General features: G+C 41.2%; 1 protein-coding gene across 6 annotated transcripts in view; it reads right to left on the minus strand.

The window, feature by feature from the left end:
* The window catches only part of NTRK3 (neurotrophic receptor tyrosine kinase 3), a 1046838-nt gene that overhangs the window by 258574 nt on the left and 766271 nt on the right, over positions 1-21993 (minus strand). Inside the window, exon 14 of one of the 6 annotated variants that reach the window (XM_077263447.1) lies at positions 20525-21251. The exons of 4 other annotated variants lie outside the window; for them this stretch is intronic. In XM_077263447.1, coding sequence (XP_077119562.1) covers positions 21133-21251 — 119 coding nt within the window. In that variant the 3' untranslated portion in view covers positions 20525-21132. Of the gene's footprint in view, positions 1-20524; positions 21252-21993 lie in introns of those variants that run through there. One more of the 6 variants, XM_077263446.1, reaches the window with a different exon arrangement.

Here is a 21993-nt window from a genome sequence, read left to right on the forward strand (position 1 = left end):
GCGTCCGGGGCCGCCGGGTGAAGTGTGGGCTGTTCCCCTGACTGTTACTATGGGTAAGTGCTTACTATTATTTGTCATGTAGCAGACTATGGGCCCGCTCATATAGGGATAGTAAGATGTGTATACACTCATAGGACCAACTAGTTTTCTGCTTTAGACATGTATATATATTTGATGCTTATCCCAGGGATGAATTGAATTGGGCTGCCCACAAATAACCCGGTGTACTGATATGTTTTTCCCTATGATACCTCTGTACTAGTATATACTGCTTACAGTAGAGATATATATTTAAGGACTTTTAGCTGTATTGCTGTTTTTGTATTATTTCAATAAATTTTGTACTTTTTATTAATTATGAGTAGTGTTGAGCGATACCTTCCGATACTTGAAAGTATCGGTATCGGAAAGTATCGGCCGATACCGGCAAAGTATCGGATCTAATCCGATACCGATACCCGATACCAATACAAGTCAATGGGACTCGTATATCGGACGGTATTCCTGATGGTTCCCAGGCCCTGGGAACCATATTAATGTGTAAAATAAAGAATTAAAATAAAAAATATTGCTATACTCACCTCTCCGACACAGCCTGGACCTCACCGAGGGAACCAGCAGCGTTGTTTGCTTAAAATTCGCACTTTAACTTCCTTACGTGAAGTCCCGGCTTGTGATTGGTCGCGCGCCGCCCATGTGGCCGCGACGCGACCAATCACAGCAAGCCGTGACGTAATTTCAGGTCCTTCAGGATTTTAAAATTACGTTCCGGCTTTGTGATTGGTCGCGTCGCGGTCACATGGGCGACGCGACCAATCACAAGCCGTGACGTCACGGGAGGCTGGACACGCGCGCATTTTAAAAGGCTGCGTCGAAGAGGTGAGTATAGCAATATTTTTTATTTTAATTCTTTATTTTACACATTAATGTTGTTTCGATACCGATACCCGATACCACAAAAGTATCGGATCTCGGTATCGGAATTCCGATACAGCAAATATTGGCCGATACCCGATACTTGCGGTATCGGAATGCTCAACACTAATTATGAGATCTAGAATTTCTTTGCTCTGTTTTTTGGTGTTTCTATGCTTTTGGAGCTATTCAGTACATTTGACATCCTTGGGGTGTCTAGGGAGGGAATTTTGCCCTCAGTCACAACGTATATTTGTGCTTTCTGATTATGTCTATATAAGTGATTTTTCTGTGTTTTTCACAGTCTCTAATCAAAAGCCAATGGATTTTTGCACGCGGGACCAGAACTGGTTGTCTCGCTTACAAGAGGTTTTCAAGGGGGATTCTGTCGGTCTTTTAACCACAAACGCTGGAGATTCAAGAGAGAGGATTGTCAGGCTGAGGTCCTTACTACACAGACGGACAAAACTTTGGTGGAATAGGGCGACCCTGGGGCAATACCTGACTCGTGGCCTAATTCCTAGGGGATTATGTGTCCAGATTTTCCCATCCTCTTATGTGGAGGATGAGAAATTTAGAGGGGAGTGGGAGGATCTGGCTACTGCTCCAGAGGTTTTATTGAGCTATTGATTAAATTGGACGAAACAAAATTGACGGACATAGAAAAAGAAATTGACAGCATTCAGACTACAATTAAGGATGAGTTGACATCTGAAGCTTTGGACAAATTAAATGGGGATCTGGACAAGGATTTCTCTAAATGGGAACAGGAGATTAGTGCTGTGAAGACTAAGAAACTACAGCGGGACAGTACCGATTACCATGATAATAAGGTCTATCGGTGGAAGAATAATGGGGTTAAGAATCAATCCCTATTACGGAGTAGATCAGGATCTGTCTCATCCATGACCTCTATGGATGGGTCGAGTGTGGCATCCGATCAATCCACGAGGACTGGTGGCGATAAAACAAGGAAGACACAGCCAGGTAGAGCCGGTAAGGGGAAACAAGCTGCCAACAAGAGGAAATTTACCTCTCCACCTAATTATGAGCGGAAGGCGAAAAATACTAATCTGGAGGTGATTAACCTGTCTACCCACCCCCTCTCTGAAACACAATCTGAGGTGTTAAGGTTAGGCCTCAATTTTGTTCCGTCTAATCGCTTTGATTTTTTCACAGCTCTAAAGGACACACAGCTCTTCTGCCGAAAATTATTACTCAAGAAACTCCATAGTCAGAAAACCTCCGGTCATAATCCAGCTAATGATGCAGAAGCTATAGCAATATCTGCATTGGAGGATTTGCTTAAAGAACAACAACCTGACTATATAGGTAAATTTCCATCTTCGATTGTGCCAAAATCTACTGTATTCCCCCCCTTGTCTCTTTGTCCACAAATAGACATTTTTTGTAAACTTGTAACAGAAGATCTGAGGAAGATATCAGGAAATCTTCCTAATGATAACTTGACACGAGATCAGAGAAAGGCCCTTAGAGAGCTAGAATCACTGGATACAGTGGTGATCAAACCAGCAGACAAGGGGGGGAATGTAGTGATTTGGCCAGTCGACAAATATGAAAAGGAGGCATTAAGGCAGCTTAGGAACAAAGATACATATCGGGTCCTGGCACAGAACCCCACTCAAGTGTTCTTGAAAGAGTTAGAACGCATTTTGGAATGGGCCAGCGAGTCGGGTATTGTCCCTAAAAAGGTGCTGGATGGCCTATTACCAAAATTTCCTAGGGTTGCAACCTTCTATGTCCTGCCCAAAGTGCACAAGGATGCTGTTAACCCGCCGGGTCGACCTATTGTCTCTGGCATAGGGGGGCTATGCGAGAATGTTTGCAAATTTATTGATTTCTATCTTAAAAGACTGGTGGAGACGCTGCCCTCCTATGTCAGAGACACCAGTGATGTAATGAGGAGGGTTGATGGGCTGTCCTTGGAAGCGGGTATGATTCTGGTCACGATTGACATTGAGTCTCTCTACACGTCTATCAGACATGAGGATGGATTAAGGGCGGCCCGCTTCTTCCTCGGGACTGCCAACTGGGATGGCCATTTTGTGGATTTCATTTTGGATTTGTTGGGGTTTATTTTGACTCACAATTATTTTGTGTTTAAGGATAAATTTTATTTGCAGACACAAAGTACTGCAATAAGCGCGGCATGTGCCCCGTCCTATGCAAATTTATTTTTGGGTTATTGGGAGAGGCACATTTTTCAAGGTGACGGGGCACGTGCCGCGGACCCAGGGGTGGGCTGGTTTCGCTACATCGATGATGTCCTTATGGTTTGGAATGGTGGCGAGACCAGCCTAACACAATTTATGCAGGAACTTAACAACACTTTTAATTTGAAGTTCACATACACTTGGCATAGACACAGGATTGAATTTCTGGACATTGCAATATGTGTAGCCGAGGATGGCTCTGTCGAGACCGATTTGTTTAGAAAAGATACAGCTGTCAATTCATTGTTGCATGCCTCTTCGGCACACAACTACTCGGTAATCAAGGCCATCCCACTTGGGCAGTTTCTGAGGAACAGGCGGGTTTGCTCTACAGAGGCCCGCTTCGAGAGGCAGTCCATCGTCCTCAAAGAGCGATTTGAGGCCCGGGGGTACAGCCGCCGGTGCATTAGGGCGGGATATAGGCGAGCCAAATCTTCGGGAAGGGGAGATTTACTCTCTCAGTCTAAGAAGGATGAATCGACCTCCAATTCGGGGGTTAGATTTATCTCTACATCTAATTGCCAGTGGGGTCGCATTCGTGAGAGTCTGGAGAAACATTGGCCTGTCTTGATGACTGATAATGTCCTAGCGTCCCAACTTACAAAATCCCCCCTGATGACACAACGGAGGGGGAGAAATTTGAAGGACGGCTTAGTAAGGAGCCACTATGTGGCAAAAACGAGGAACCCCTTCAATGTGGGGAGTCCAAGACGGGGTTGTTTTCCCTGTGGTACGTGTGTCGCGTGTCCTAACATCCTTAGATGTGGGGCCTTCAAAACATCTGACGGGAGCAGGGAATTTAAGATCCGAGAATATATTTCACGTAATACCACCTTCGTGATATATTATGCTACATGCCCCTGCTCCCTGATATATGTTGGCCTCACATCTAGGGAACTCAAAGTTAGGACGCACGAACATGTACGTGACATTTTGGCTGCTAAGGAAATCTTGGATATATCTAGTCTCAAGACTTTGCCCAGACATTTCTGGATGTATCACGGGTGCGACCCTAGTGGCCTTAGAGTGAGGGGCATTGATAGGGTACATGGTGGTGTTAGGGGTGGCAATCTAACTAAGATCCTGGCACATTTGTGAGTGCAGGTGGATTGTCACCCTTGACACGATCGCTCCTAAGGGACTTAAAGAAAAATTGAGTTTCGCCCCCTTCCTGTGATTTGGTGCCGTCATTATTATTGATTAATATTTTCCGTCATTTTGTTCGGTCTGTGAGGTGGCATCGGCCTGATTCCTCTCTCTGTGATATACTATTCTCCACCGTTATTTATGTTATTTTATTTTAGTTTGTCTAATCTGTGTCCTTTTGTGTTTTTTAGTTTTTAATTGTGATCTATTATAATGAATACAAGCCCGGATGGTACTTGAAGTCTGACGTTCCATTTTGGACTTTCTTAAGAAACAGGAAGACGTCCTTTATGCACTTTATGATGTTATGCATATGATTCACATAACCACCTTATTCAGTAATTTCTGTTTACACTAGTTTATTTTACATGTTATTTTGTATTTGTTGTATAAATATGTGCATACGTGTGTATATATATATGTATGCACATGTGATTATTTAAATTAAATGGGGCATGTAGTTTGCCGGTATTGTTAATATATAACACTGGTTGTCTTATGCTAGTTGTCACTATTGCGCTATATCACTATTCAGCATTATACATGATTACACACTTACTCACCACACTGCATTAGATGGGGCGATATGGAGTGTTGCTTGCCCTCCAAATATGGCTACGCTCATGGTCTTCTGAAAAATGGCCGCTGTTGCAGCGCATGCGTGCCTGCTGTTTCCTCTGTGTGTCTCCTTCGGTGGCTATCTTTCTGTGCAGAGTGCACATACTACACGACGTCACTGGGCGGCATTCCGCCTCTATGTGCGCTCTGTAATGACGGCCTTTGATGGGGAGACACGGGAGTCGCTAGCACGCATGCGCCGCATTCTCTGGCCACATTTCCGGTGCTAATTATATTTAAACACATGGAACATACATTTGGTTAACCCCTGTTGAAAAAGCTACACCGCAAAACGCGCGTCCGGGGCCGCCGGGTGAAGTGTGGGCTGTTCCCCTGACCGTTACTATGGGTAAGTTCTTACTATTATTTGTCATATAGCAGACTATGGGCCCGCTCATATAGGGATATTAAGATGTGTATACACTCATAGGACCAACTAGTTTTCTGCTTTAGACATGTATATATATTTGATGCTTATCCCAGGGATGAATTGAATTGGGCTGCCCACAAATAACCCGGTGTACTGATATGTTTTTCCCTATGATACCTCTGTACTAGTATATACTGCTTACAGCAGAGATATATATTTAAGGACTTTTAGCTGTATTGCTGTTTTTGTATTATTTCAATAAATTTTGTACTTGTATTAATTATGAGATCTAGAATTTCTTTGCTCTGTTTTTTGGTGTTTCTATGCTTTTGGAGCTATTCAGTACATTTGACATCCTTGGGGTGTCTAGGGAGGGAATTTTGCCCTCAGTCACAACATATATTTGTGCTTTCTGATTATGTCTATATATATGACCTATAAATCATAGCCCAGTCAACTCAGATCCTCAGGGATCATGTAAAGAGAGTGCTAGACATCCTTCAGTCCCTAGGGTGGATCCTGAACTTAACAAAATCAGAGCTCCAACCCTCCACAGTAAGGAAATTTCTAGAATTGATTCTAGACTCCAAGAGGCAAATATCTTTCCTCCCAGAGGATCATCGTCTCAACCTGATGACAAAAATTTTGGAATTAAAAAAACTGAGGTCTCCTACCCTCCGAGCAGCAATGTCTGTCTTGGGCTCTATGATGGCCTGCAATCAGTCGGTACCCTGGTCACAAGCACACTGCAGGACTCTACATGCCCACAGTTTAAAAAATTGGAATGGGGTCCCCAACTCCTTGAACAAAAGAGTTCAGACCCCTGGCAGAGTAAAGGCATCTATGGCATGGTGGTTAAACCCCAGGAATCTTCAGAAGGAGGTAGCCTGGTCCCAGTCACCCCTAATCACGGTAACTATAGACTCCAGCAAGAGGGGTGGGGGATATAGTGCTACATATCCCTTTTCAGGGTCTCTGGAGTCCAAGGATGGCTGCCAGATCATCCAATGTTTGAGAGCTAAAGGCAGTAGAGGAAACCTTTCTGGCAGCAAGCAGAATGATTACAGGTCATCATGTCAGAGTATATTCGGACAATGTCACCACAGTAGCTCACCTCAAACATCAGGGGAACACAAGGTTCGACAATCTAAGGAGTATATCAAGCTAAATATTTTGCTGGGCCGAAAGGCATCTTTGTCCCTGACAGCTATTCATTTGAGAATATCCTGCAACCTGCAGGCAGATTTTCTGAGTTGGCAGGATATATGTCCAGGAGAATGGAGCCTGAATCAGGAAATTTTTGCCATGCTAGTATCCAGATGGGGTCTACCAGACATCGACCTGTTCGCCTCGGCTCAAAATTCACAGCTCAGCAATTACTTCTCCCTAAGTCCCAGGGACAATTCCAAAGGGGTAGACACATTCTCTCAGCAATTAAACTTTCGACTAGCATATGTATTCCCCCCAATCCCAATGTTAGCCAAAACCCTTCAAAAGATCAGGGAGGATCAGGTTCCAACCATCCTGGTGGCGCCAATGTGGCCAAACCGAAGCTGGTACAGTCCAGTTATCAATCTCCAGGTGGACATCCAATACAGCTATCTTCCAACATAGATCTTCTATCTTAGGGACCTATACATCACCCAGATCCCGGAAGACTGAGGTTAGCTGCCTGGCTTCTGAAGCCCAGGTACTACATGCAAAGGGGCTGACAGACAAAGTAATTGCCACCCTACAGATATCCAGAAAACCAGTCACCAGTGCAATATACAATAAAGTATGGAAGAAATTCTCATCCTGGTGCATGCCTAACCCACCAGACCCTTTTCACCCCAATATATCTCAGATTTTGGACTTTTTACAGAAAAGACTAGAACTAGGATTATCACAAAAAGGTAACCAAACCCCTGCAGTAGGTGTTTAGGTCGACTCAGTAGAACCAGAGGGGTACATAACATCTGCTGGACATAAGGCCCTTCAGAAGTTTAATTACCATACTCCCTTAGGGGTTCAATATGGATTATCACAAAAAAGGTAACCAAACTCCTGCAGACTAGAACTAGGCCTGAGGCCTAGTACCTTTAAAGTTCTGGTCTCGGCCCTTAGTTGCGTCTTTGACTGTGACTTAGCTAGCCATCGTTGGATTAAAAGATTCATGGTGTCAGCCCTTAGGAAATGTCCTAGGAAACAGCCTATTATCCCACCATGGGCAAAGGTCATCCTTAAGGGCCTCATACAACCTCCATTTGTCTTCATGTACTCTTCAGCTCCTTTCCTTTAAAGCAGCCTTTTTGGTAGCCATTAAAACAGCAAGACACGTGGGAGAACTACAAGCTCTGTCCATAAGGGAGCCTTATTTTACAATTAGCAATGACTGCTTAGTACTGCAACTTGATCCATCCTTCCTACCCAAGGTTGTTTCAGATTTCCACTGCTCACAAGAAATATTGCTTCACTCCTTCTGCCAAAATCCAAAAAACACAAGGGAGAAAGAATTTCATACACTCGATGTCCGGCAAACAATTTTATGCTACTTGGAACAAACTAAATCATGGAGAATCTACTCAAATCTATTTATTAACCCTTCAGGGCGAAATAAAGGTAGGAAGGTGGCGAAGAGTACCAGGCTGGATCAGGAAAGCTATTTCTGAATCATATCTGGCTCAAAATATGACTCCTCCGGAGGGCGTCAGAGCTCATTCTACAAGATCTACCTCAGCCTCCTGGGCAGAAAGAGCTGGTGCATCTACAGAGCAGATTTGTAGGGCTGCTACATGGTCATCCATCCATACCGTTACAAAACACTACAGGTTGGATGTACTGTCCAGCAAAGACCTAGCCTTCGGCCAGAAGGTCCTCCAGGCCGTTGTTCCCCCCTAGCTGCAGAATAGGTTGCTATTCCTCCTATGCTGTCATGGAAGGTGACTAGAGAAAATAGAATTAGTCTTACCGGTAATTCGGTTTTAAGGAACTTTCCATGAGAGCCCTAATTTCCCTCCCTATGTTCCTTGATTAATTCTGGGGAACTTAAAGATATGGCATTCGTTATAAGTCACTGGCCAATAGAGGGTGGGAGGGTCTTTTAACCTCTTTGTGCTTCCTGTCCCCCATTAGGGCGTGGAGACAACCTCCTATGCTGTCATGGAAGGTTCCTAGAAACCGAATTACCGGTAAGACTAATTCTATTTTCAGAATTGTTAATATTTATAAAATACAAGTATTTGCAAAGATAGGTATGTCACTGGAACTGAAATATTTGCAGTATATACTTTTTCAACTGCTTAACACATGAACGTTTTTCTCAAAGGTAAAAATAAATACATAAAAATTAAGAAAAAACAAATCACATTTTTTAAATTAACATTTTGCTTTTTCTGCTTAATTTCACTTTGAATCATATCTATTTCTCTAAAGGAAAAATTCAAGGTGCTTTTTTATTTTTCATCAATTATCTTCTTAGTTGCCGCATTTCTTAATTATGCCCATCAAGCATGGAAGAAGCCTCAAGTTAGATAAGCACATCCTGAGTTACAAATCCCACCAAAAACAAAATCTGCAAGGAGTTTGTAGGTTCTCCCCGTGTTTGTGTCGGTTTCCTCACACATAATGATAGGAATTTATATTGTGAGTCTCATTGGGTACAGAGGTGCTTATGACTCTAATACGCCATGGAATATGATGACCATATGTAAATAAATACAGTAAGCAGGGACTTGGCTGTAAATTTTAACATGCCTGTTCCTTCCTTCTCTTTCCACCGGGGAATAGTCAGGACTAGTGTTGAGCGATACCTTCCGATATTTGAAAGTATCGGTATTGGATTGTATCGGCCGATATCCGCAAAATATCGGATATAGCCGATACCGATACCCGATATCAATACAAGTCAATAGGACACAAATATCGGAAGTGATCCTGGATGGTTCCCAGGGTCTGAAGGAGATGAAACTCTCCTTCAGGCCCTGGGATCCATATTTATGTGTAAAATAAAGAATAAAAATAAAAAATAGGGATATACTCACCTTCTGATGCGCACTGGTGGTAACCGCTGCAACCGGCAGCCTCCGTTCCTAAGAATGAGCAAGTGAAAGACCTGCGATGACGTGGCGGCTTGTGATTGGTCACGTGACCGCTCATGTGACCGCTCACGCGACCAATCACAAGACCGCGACGTCATCACAGGTCCTTCACTCGCTCATTCTTAGGAACGGAGGCTGCCGGTTGCAGCGGTTACCACCACGGCACATCAGAGGGTGAGTATATCCCAATTTTTTATTTTTATTCTTTATTTTACACATGAATATGCATTCCGATCCCGAGTCCCGATATCGCAAAAATACCGGAACTCGGTTTCGGAATTCCGATACCTCAAATATCGGCCGATACTTGCGGTATCGGAATGCTCAACACTAGTCAGGACACTTTTAGACGCATTCCATAGTTAGAATTTAATGCTGAATTCGATGAATATGGACAAAATTCATTGAATTTGATAAGCCCTCTTTCGACTTAAAAATGAAGGATCTACATCACATGGAACGCAAATTAAATGCGTTATCCAGGACTTTACAATTTTTTACTATAGGTCTAAGAGCTAGTACTCAGGTAGTTGCTTACTACCTGCCTGTTGTGCCCAGCACCGATCTCTGCTGGCTAAGAGTGTTCACAGACATGACTGCAGGGAGTTGGCTGTCAATCAGCATGACGTTATCAGTCACGTGCCATCGACAAAGCAGCACAGAAGAAGAAGAGCTCCTATGTTGAAGTGGACCAGCTGAATTGCCGGCAGAAGCAGTCCATGGCTGTTCTGAGCTGGCGCCATGTAGAAAAGGCAGATTCTCGCCTCTGTTAGCAACTACCTCCACTTGAGCTTTTAAGCTCATAGTAAAGAAATGAGTCGTTGACAAATCATTTAAGTGGCTCATCAATGGGGCCATACATACTACTGGCAGAACACAGAGATCTTATATGCACACGTCAAAGCATGTTCAACGGAATATCACATATGAGATAGTGTTTTCCTGAATGCTCTTAATCACCATTCTGACCGCTTCTAGGGAAATCTTTGGATTTGATATGGTACAACACGCAGGACTGACTAACTAGACAATTCCATATAACATGTATTATGAACTAAAAAGCACAAATTGTCTGTGACCACACAGTGAAATTATGGGAACATTGAAATGAAGATGTTTACGTTAGGTGGAAAATTAACATCACATTGAGGCACTGGTTTAGCATTAGACATAACATTCTGTGAAAAAATCATTTTCAAGGACAAATTATATTTCTCATATATGTCTCATCCATAGGTGATCATTATTTAAGCCTCAGAATAAGTCATGTTTTATCAGAAGGAAAAAAAAAACATTTAAAGGGTTTTCCAGAATTGGAAAAACATGGATGATTTCTTCAAGAACCCGAGCCACAACTTTTCTGTTATGTCCAATAAAGCTGCTCAGCTAACCGCACACAACCTGTGGACAGAAGTCGGGCTGTTTTTTAAAGGAATCAGGCATATTTTTCCATATTTTTCTAAATCTGTGCAACATGTTTAGTAAATCACATGGTTAAAACACAGGGTAATAACAGAGTTCAGTCCGATGCATTTTTAGATATTGCTATACATTTGCAACCCTGTTAGACAACAAAGTAGTACAAGCATCCAAAATGTCTACATTTCTCCAGTAACTAATTATTTCATATGCCAGTCCTTAGTTTCATTCATGGGCATGGCACATACAAATTGACAAAGTTAAATAAGACAGATGCATGTCATAGAAAATAAAGTGTTTATTAAGAAACTGTATGTACTGAATATTTTTTGAATACACAAGATTTGTGTAATCAGTTACTATATTATGGCACAATATTCATTGTATGAAAATTACATTTTTCTTTTTAACAGGCTGAATGTGAGGTAATAATATTAATTAAAATATCAGCCTTATATTCCAATTCAATAGTAATTAGATAACTGGTTCAATAAAATGGCAAAAAAAGTAAAATATAGTACCCCTGCAGTTGATCAACATGGCACAATACATTGTTTTTGTGATCACTAAATTTTAGAACAGAATGGTCATGCTAACAGTGAAGGTCCACCTTTGATTACATTGGCTTTCTAGTTTACCAAATTGATAAATGGGTCCATAGTTAGTAAAAGTATAAGGCTACATTCACACATCCATCTCCAGTGGCATAGCTAGAGTCCGATGGGCCCCGGTGCAAAATTTGGACCTGGGCCCCCTACATGTTGGCCAAATGTATGGGGTCTTGTAGCGTTCTAAATTCTTTAAGGACATACCCTTCCTCATTATGTAGTAAAGTCTCCCATCTTGGACTCCTTTCTGGTATATATGTCCTGGTCCCATACTGTATATATATATATATATCCCTTATACTTGTCTCCATTCTGGTATATACACTCACCGGCCACTTTATTAGGTACACCTGTCCAACTTCTTGTTAACACTTAATTTCTAATCAGCCAATCACATGGCGGCAACTCAGTGCATTTAGGCATGTAGACATGGTCAAGACAATCTCCTGCAGTTCAAACCGAGCATCAGTATGGGGAAGAAAGGTGATTTGAGTGCCTTTGAACGTGGCATGGTTGTTGGTGCCAGAAGGGCTGGTCTGAGTATTTCAGAAACTGCTGATCTACTGGGATTTTCACGCACAACCATCTCTAGGGTTTACAGAGAATGGTCCGAAAAAGAAAAAAAATCCAGTGAGTGGCAGTTCTGTGGGCAGAAATGCCTTGTTGATGCCAGAGGTCAGAGGAGAATGGGCAGACTGGTTCGAGCTGATAGAAAGGCAACAGTGACTCAAATCGCCACCCGTTACAACCAAGGTAGGCCTAAGAGCATCTCTGAACGCACAGTGTGTCGAACTTTGAGGCAGATGGGCTACAGCAGCAGAAGACCACACCGGGTACCACTCCTTTCAGCTAAGAACAGGAAACTGAGGCTACAATTTGTACAAGCTCATCGAAATTGGACAGTAGAAGATTGGAAAAACGTTGCTTGGTCTGATGAGTCTCGATTTCTGCTGCGACATTTGGATGGTAGGGTCAGAATTTGGCGTAAACAACATGAAAGCATGGATCCATCCTGCCTTGTATGAAGCATCTTTGGGATGTGCAGCCGACAAATCTGCGGCAACTGTGTGATGCCATCATGTCAATATGGACCAAAATCTCTGAGGAATGCTTCCAGCACCTTGTTGAATCTATGCCACGAAGAATTGAGGCAGTTCTGAAGGCAAAAGGGGGTCCAACCCGTTACTAGCATGGTGTACCTAATAAAGTGGCCGGTGAGTGTATGTCCCTTATTTATGGCCCCATCTTGCTATGTATATCCCCTATCCCAGTGGGTCCCTGCACTACAATAAACTGGAGCTGGATGTGCGTCTGAGGATGCACATCCAGTTGAAGTTTGTGCTGGCAAAAAATAAGCCCTCCGCCACATGGGTCCTGTCGCTACCTCTGTGATCGTGATTGTTTATGCATTCATGTAAAATAGACTTTTTCTCTCATGTGTCATTAGATTTGTCTGTTTCACATCTGTGATTCGACCATCTTTTCTCATCCATTTTTAAGAATGGAATGAAATAAATGACTCTTTAACATTAGAACAGTGAAAAACACATGCAATAACGAAATAAAAGGTATGTCTTCTGCTTTTAAACATGTTGACAGATCCCCATAAACTTAATGGCCGAGTTTCACCCAAAAAGTGGATGAGAATAAGGCTTGCTCTGAGTTTAACAAATAGGACACACAAGTCTATTTTTGAAATGGTTGTGTATATGGATCAATGCAACTCTATGGACCAGTGTGCTGTTCATTTCACTAATAGACAACACGTGAACAAGGATGTGTAAATGCAGCCTACGATACATAATGAATCTTCAGGATCATATATTGCTGTTTTTCTAGCAGTTTTCACTTTTTGCAAAGTTTTACTGGATTCAAAATAGCTTTACACAATGGCTACCAATTATCTTTAAAGAGGACCTTAACCTGGCTATATAATGGAATTGTGGCTGCAGAGATGTGTTTTTATTTTGTAATTTTTCATCTCCGATGCTGAAATATTAGCTTATAAAGTTTAGATATAATTTCTCTTTCAACCTATGGACCACATCCTATTAGTGTTGAGCATTCCGATACCGCAAGTATCGGGTATCGGCCGATACTTGCGGTATCGGAATTCCGATACCGAGTTCCGATATTTTTGTGATATCGGAATCGGAAGTTCCCAGTGTATGGTTCCCAGGGTCTGGAGGAGAGGAGACTCTCCTTCAGGCCCTGGGATCCATATTCATGTAAAAAATAAAGAATTAAAATAAAAAATATGGATATACTCACCCCTCTGTCAGCCCCTGGACCTTACCGATGTAACCGGGAGCCTCCGTTCCTAAGAATGAGGAGTTTAGGACCTGCGATGACGTCGCGGCTTGTGATTGGTCGCGTGAGCGGTCACATGAGCGGTCACGCGACCAATCACAAGCCGCGACGTCATCGCAGGTCTTTCACTCACTCATTCTTAGGAACGGAGGCTGCCGGTTACAGCGGTTACTACCAGGGCGCGTCAGAGGGTGAGTATATCCCTATTTTTAATTTTTATTCTTTATTTTACACATTAATATGGATCCCAGGGCCTGAAGGAGAGTTTCCTCTCCTTCAGACCCTGGGAACCATCCAGGATACCTTCCGATACTTGTGTCCCATTGACTTGTATTGGTATTGGGTATCGGTATCGGCGAGATCCGATATTTTTCGGATATTGGCCAATACCATCCGATACCGATACTTTCAAATATCGGAAGGTATCGCTCAACACTACATCCTATACATACTGTAGAATGGTGATATTTATCTTGCGGAGCCTGTTCATCTCCGCAAGATAAATAGACATGCTGCGGTCTATGAAGACGCGCCGCATGTGCGTATACACAGGTTTGCCGCCTGCGTCTAAATGCATAGTGGAGATGGGATTTCATAAAATCCCCTCCACTATGCTGTAACATCTGGAAGCTGCGGATTGGACGCTGCGGCTGTACGTAGCATCCAATCCACAGCAAATACGCCAACTGGAACCATGCCCTGATAAGCACCTCTTGTATATAATGGGTATATGTTCTATCCATGAAATATGAAGATGTGTATGAGTTAGCTAAAAATTTGGCTATAAAAAAACTTTTTCTCTACTTGAATTACAGGTAGCAGCAAATGCTTTTTTTCTGCTTTGTGTAAAAATGCAAAAAGTGCAAACTGCAAAATAAACGTGATGGGAATGTATTATGAATATGGTCGAATTTAAATTTATAGATTATATATGGCAAAAAAGGGAGAAAAGCGAAAAACTTGTTTAGTATATTCAAATGTATTACTTCGTATTTCATAGGTCAAATCGAGAATAACTCAACCAGTGGGGAAAAAACTTTATTGACACCTTATAAACACCTCTCATCATTGAATCATCTAATTCTGCTTGGACACATCCAATATTATACTGATTTCTGTTTATATCCAATAAATATGCTTCAAGGAGTTTATTTTTATCCTCTTGAGGAACAAGGGTGATTAATAAAATCACCAAAGTGTGTTGAGTTGAAGATAAACAAAAAAAAAACATTGTATTGGATGTATCTTTGCAACCATTGATGCTAAATAGTCTGAAAATGCTCAATATTGCTCCTTTTTTTTCCACGAGGTGAGTTTTTCTCGATTTCAGAGTCTAGTTACGTATATAGATTCATCTTCTTTTTCCTTTTTGGGGTTTGGTTTTGAACAAGTAATATGGAAATATAAACCCAAGATTAAGATGAATAATGGATAATGGAGTGAAAGGTACAGTTTGAACATGCTTTGAACCGCTCACCACTCCATAGGGGGTAAGTGGACCTACTTATATGTCTGAATTACAAAACAGTTTTTATTAAATTTTCACTTTTCCTTTCCCTTCTTTATTGCCCAATAATGTTCTAGGGAACATTGTTTTATTTGTTATTTTTTTATTATGGGGATCATCTAAGTATGATTGGTTTGATGCTTGAGTTTCTAAAGCCGGATTGCCTTAGGTTTTGGTAAATATAGCCAATGTTAGACAAAGATGGATCTTAACATTATTAAACATAGCCAAATACACAAGCTATTATATTGTACTGATATATTCTCTATTAAAGCCAAGCTGTCATTGTTCTCTTACTATACCTTATCTGCTTTGTATATAGTGTATTATGTCTAGAATACAATACAAAAAAATTTGAAATTTTTCAAATCCCTTTTCACCATCAAGTTGGCTACTTACAGAAATGTACTTATGAAAAATTTCTCAATCCCTCTGTAACTATGACCCTTTTTAGTATGGTATTTATAGTATAATGTCCCGTATACAAGGCAAATATTTTATTGGACCTTCTGACAATTGCCCTCAAATTGATATAAATTAACCATGATGTTTATGTAATATTAGTGCATTATAAACAATAACAAGATGGAAATGGACACAATTTCATTTCTTTTGCAGAATATCTTCATTTTATTTTATAAATATCCCTAGATTTTATGCAGAAATTTGATGTGTAATATGAGCAAAATTATTCTCTACTATGCATTTTTTTTACATTATTTGGAATAATTGTATTTGGGTTATATCATCATACAAAACATAGCTTTCGTCTGATATGTAGTTATATTTCTAAATGTACATACAAACAGACACATTTTCAGGCACAACGGTTCAAGGGAACGCAGGCTTGGATTTTTGCACTCTTACTTTAAGATTATTTGGGTATTTTCAGGCTGATGGACTTAGTGAGTCGTTAGTCTGATCCTGCTTGATACTACTTATTTTAATTCACTATCACTTGGGAAAGACGTAGTTTGGTAGATATTTTATGATCATTTCTACAAATAAAAGTCTATGGATATGTTGACACAAATGATAATTCTATCTAGCTGTAGAATTTCTGATATATTTAGGGTATGTTCACACCTCCGTAAAGTATGCAGAAATTTCCTGAGAAAATCCTGAGGTTTTCCGCAGGAATTCTGCAAGCGTTTTTGTTGTGTTTTTATTGCGTATTTTGCGCGTTTTTTGCGTGGATTTTTCACATTTTTTTCCAGAGGTTCCCAATGCAATAATATAGTGGGAAATCCACCTAAAATCCGCAATTAAAATTAAAATTAATGAACATGCTTCGTATTTTTCCGCATGCGCTTTTTTTTTGCGGAAAAAAACGCAACATGTGCACTAAAATTGTGGAAACCATTAAAAATGAAGGGATGCTTAATGTATGCATTTTTTAAGCATTTTTGCTGCGGAAAGCTGCCGAAAAAATGAGCAAAAAACGTGAAAAATCCGCGAATAATCTGGAATGTGTGCACATACCCTTAAAGGGGTTCTGGATTTGTGTGCTGAGCAGTGAAGCAGATACAATGTATTTTAGACAAAGTGTAGGGCAGGACATTACAAATGAAGTGCATGGAGAACTAATTTTCTATGTCCGTGGCCTAGATGACATGATAACTTAAGACTAGTGATGAGTGAGTATGCTCGTCGTTACTCAAGTTTCTCCGACCATGCTCGGGTACTCTCTGAGTATTTCGTTGTGATCCGAAATTTAGTTTGTGTTGCCACAGCTGCATGATTTGCAGCTGCTAGACAGCCTGAACACAGGTGGAGATTCCTACTTAAGCATGCCTTATGCCATATAAAAGTTATATACTCCTCTAGAAGCATTGCCTCTAGGGGAGAATATGCGATAATATGATGCCATATGGAGGCACCAAACAGTGGCAGAAGGATTGGCTGCAGCTCTGTGAACAGAACTATATAATCTCTGTGTGCCACTGCACAGGCTCAGTGTGCATGACAGAGCGGTATGCATGAGGCTTTAAGATCTCTATATGATAAAGGCTTTTTCAGCTCTTGATGTACATGGACATACTCTGCTATGTTCACCCTGCTTCTACATGAATTGTCAAAAATGTAATCAATGGATCTAATTTATAACTATGTTTTTGTTTACCTGTTAAAGTAACTTGTATGTTCCTCTCACCATTTTATAAATATGGCAATTTCTACATGATAGGGCAAATAAATATAAATCTGTCTATTATCCGATTCACACTGGCCACGTTGATGGCTGTAACGGGCACCAGTCAACTATATTTACGTTCTTTGGCTCTCATTTGTCAGCTTGTTTGCACAGAGGAGCATTGATGGAGACAGAACTATAGATAAGTAAATTTATTCAAGTAGAATTCAGTTCTTCAATTTTACAAAAATGTGTATTCTTGTAAATTCGGTGAATTCTCGTAAATTCATATAAACAGCAGCAAGCTGCAGCTGTCATTTTGCTGAACTGTATAGGACAAGCCAAAAGGGTAAAAAAAATAATACTTAGCTCACTACTTACCTGTCCCGCTGCCCCCACTGTATCCTACTGTCCGATTGTCTGATTCTCTTATTTTCCCCTTCACTGTCATGCATATCCTCCTTTGACTTCTTCACTCCAGACACTGGCTTCTGGTTCAAATTGGCCCTGGACGTCACTGCTCACTATGCCACCAGGGCACATGTCATTGACATCATGATGTTACTATTCACATTGTCTGAGTGCCAAAAAGTAACATCAGAAGCATGGACAAGCCAAGATCCATTGCCTGGAGTGAAGAGGACAAAGGAGAATGTGCATGATGGAGCTAGGAATAAAAGGGACCCGAGGGCAGGCAGGGGGCGTCAAGTGAGCAATAAGCTAAATATTATTTTTTTCAGTTTTATTTTAAATACTATGGTTTTTATGCTTAGAAGTCTAGAGATAAACCAGATCACACTAAGGAATATTCATTTTGCATTAAATAACTTCAATGCAAGTCAAATTATCCTGTAAATTCTGTGTTATTTGATGAATATGATATTAGATTTGATCATCTCTAGACATAATAATGGCTGACGCAATCATTCTATCTCCATACAGTATCCTGTTATCAGAAGCACATCCCTTATTTACACAGATCGATGTGCTGTGGATAATGATGATATTTATACAGTAATACAAAGCAAATCACCCAATGAAAAGAACATTTTCATTGTTAGTTGGGTGATTGTCGGCATGTTTACAGGGGCAATTTAAGGGAACTTGTCACCAGAAAAAATGCTATGAACCTTCAGATGTGAGGTTAATCTGCAGGTAACCTGCCCGGTGCCTGCACCTAGCTGAACGATGCAGGTAAAAAATGAACTTTATTCTCCCTGGCAGCGTTCATGCTTCAGTCATAAGAGCAGCGCTGGCGCAAGTTAAGTCACAGCTCTGAGTATTGAGTGGCGGCTGTTACCGCCCCCCTTGGTCCTGATTGACACTCTACATTGGGGCTGGATGTCAGTCAGTGCCAGGGGTGCGGTTACAGTCGCCACTCTGTTTACTCAGACCAGTGACTGAAGCCCAAATGCTGCCGGGGTGAATTAAAGGGAACCTATCACCCCGTTTTTTAAAGATTAGATAAAAATAGTGTGAAATAGGGGCAGAGCTGGGCTTTGCATTAGTGCCTTTTTGGTGCCTTTACACCCCCGTTAGGCTGCCGAAATACCTTTGTGAAGTGTCCGTTTTGTCCTGCCACTCAAGTTGGTCAGGTCGGATGGGCGTGGTCACAGCGCTGTTTCTCCCCCAGATCAGGCTCATCATTACGTTGGTGGCGTAGTGGTGTGCGCATGTCCAAGGTCCCGAATCCTGCACAGTGGTGTGAAAATAGCAGCGATGTCCGTTATTCCATTGGGGGTCGGTGGGCGCAGATGGCTATCGCGGCGGCCATTTTCGTGAAGCAGAGTTCGCATCTCGGCTTCACGAAAATGGCCACCGCGATAGCCATCTGCGCACGCGCGGATGCCCACGGCCATTTTCCTGAAGCCGCGGCCAGCAGAGCGCCGCTTCTGCGCACGCACGGCCAAAGCAAGATGGCCGCGCCCACCGACCCCCAATGGAATAACGGACATCGCTGCTATTTTCACACCACTGTGCAGGATTCGGGACCTTGGACATGCGCACACCACTACGCCACCAACGTAATGACCTGACCAACTTGAGTGACAGGACAAAACGGACACTTCACAAAGGTATTTCGGCAGCCTAACGGGGGTGTAAAGGCACCAAAAAGGCACTAATGTAAAGCCCAGCTCTGCCCCTATTTCACACTATTTTTATCTAATCTTTAAAAAACGGGGTGATAGGTTCCCTTTAAGTTCATTTTCTCCCCACAGCGTTCCGCTAAGTGCAGGTGCTGGGCACGATATTAATGCTGTTAAACTGCAGGTTAATAGCGTTTTTTCTGTGAGATTTCCCTTTAATCAGTCGCATGAATGCTCACTTGCCAGCTATCAGCTCATGTAAAAAGGACTTAAAGAGTTACTGTTGTTTTAATTTCTATTTCATAAATCAATAGTACATGTGAAAATAAGCAACTTTGTAATATATCTTATCAGAAAAATCTACTTCTTTCTCTCCATAATAAACAACATCCCATATTAGTATTAGGGACAAAGAGGCATAGGCTACTTTATCATTGTCACTGACCTTTGTTTTCATTCCCAGCCCCTTATATCTGTCTGAGCAATTCCCTCTTGTTACAATTTTAGATATTTTTAACTTAATTTTTGAATAAAAGATTAAATTTTACTTGTTTATGCCTATGCCTCTTTGTCCCTAATACTAATATGGGATGTTGTTTATTATGGTTTGATTGAGGTGGTAACATACCACAAGCCGACATTTGGTAGTTATTCTATCTCTCCATGCTACAATTATCAAAATTCTCAATTCTGAGTTTCTTATTTCCAGTTGTACTATTGATTCATGAAATAAAAATTAAAGCAATGATTACTCTTTATGTTGCCAACAGCAACCAATCACAATGCAGCTTTCATTTTTCAACAGCAAAATATGGAATAAAAGCAATGAAAGTGATTGGTTCCCCGGGGGCAATGAAGACGGTTTTTCTTTCAGTTTCATGGGTTTTTTTTAAAGGTTATCAATCATTCTTAATTATACAGGGTGGCTACAACAAAGTACATTCCCATGCATCTTTCCCTACAAAAGACCAAGTAAAACAAAGCAAATATTGCTTTTGGAGATTATTTCATTTTGTCCTCACCATGTTGCTCCCTCCCCACCCCACATAGCTTATCCCTAGAAAAAAAAATAATACAAATAATAAAAATTCTGACGCACAAAAGATTTGTAAAACATTTCATTGAAAAATAATTACAATTTCTCCTGTTAAAAAAGTAAGATTTCACTTCTCGTATGTCATTTGTACAGTTCCGGAAACCTACGATGCCCTTTTCTTACCAGTCTTCATTAATTAGAGACTTCCATGACATAAAAGGCCCTGCTTTATGAGATCTCTTTAGGTTGCCATTTCAAAGGGTGATGACATCATTAATAAGGTGATGTGAAGTCACAGGATCACAGAAAACTCAAACACAGATTCCGAACAGGAAAAACACGACTAAGGATTTTTTTTTTTAAACAAATACAACTAGTGTTTATTATAAAGATGGCTCCTTTCGAGTCTGTCTCCCTTGATTTATTATAAGTTGCTGCTCCTGCTCCTGCTGCTGTTGCTGTGGCATGTCTGGATAGTTTTGAAAGCAGTGGCTACTGTAGTTAAAGCAACATTTATCTTTTGACAGAAATATGTTTCCGTCGTATTTAAAAGTTTACAACAGAGGACTAGTGCAGTCTTGTGAAACCTTGATCCAAAAGTTTTCTGTGCCTCCCTTCACATTTTGAGAGAACAGCCTAAACTTGACAACATAAACAAGGAACTTTAGCGGCTTAAAAGACGTGGCGTCCTTTGCTGAAATAAACACCGACGTCGTGAACATAAATGCCTTGGTTAAGAGGTTTGGGGTGTCCGGGAAGGCTTATTGTGTTCAACATATATTCTCTGAAACCTAAAAAAAAAAAGAAAAAACAAAGGCAAAATAAAGGAAGGAAAAACAAAAATAGGAAGGTACTTTAAGGAAAAAAATAAGCAAATAAATATTACGTAATTTATTTTTTATTTATTTATTTTTTGGTATGAAATAAATTAGTTCAGTAAGAATTAAAGTGACACGTAAAAAAGTCAAAGGGAATTTCCATCTGTAAGGCTAGGTTCACATTGCGTTAGTGGGTGATCGCTAACGGACAGCGTTGCACGGCGAAAATGTCGCAATTAACGCCGTGCAACGGGTCCGTTAGCGCACCCATTGACAGCAATGTAAATTTTGCCTGTAGCGCATCACTAGCGTGTGCCTTTTTCGGCTCGCGCTAGCGATGTGCCGTTCTTTTGCAGCGCGCCTCGGACGCTGCTTGCAGCGTCCGCGGCACGCCCGAGGTCCGTTCCCCGCTCTCGCGGATCGGGGATCTGCGAGAGCGGGGACATTAGTGCGACCCCTAAACGCGGCCCCTACAAAAACATTGCGTTAGCGCAATCCGCAAGCGCTAACGCTAAACGGATTGCCCTAACGCAATGTGAACCTAGCCTTATGCATATTTCACAATTTGATATAATTAGAAAAGAGCCATCATTTTTAATTACACTTTTAAATATTTTCCTTTAACATTAAGAAATAAGAGACAGACAGTAAGTCAACTATGATGGCAATAAAAAACACAAAAAGGCAAGCAAAAATAAAAATATTTCATCATCCA

The sequence above is a fragment of the Ranitomeya variabilis genome, chromosome 5 (genome assembly GCF_051348905.1).
Source record: "Ranitomeya variabilis isolate aRanVar5 chromosome 5, aRanVar5.hap1, whole genome shotgun sequence".
Lineage (NCBI taxonomy): Eukaryota > Metazoa > Chordata > Amphibia > Anura > Dendrobatidae > Ranitomeya > Ranitomeya variabilis.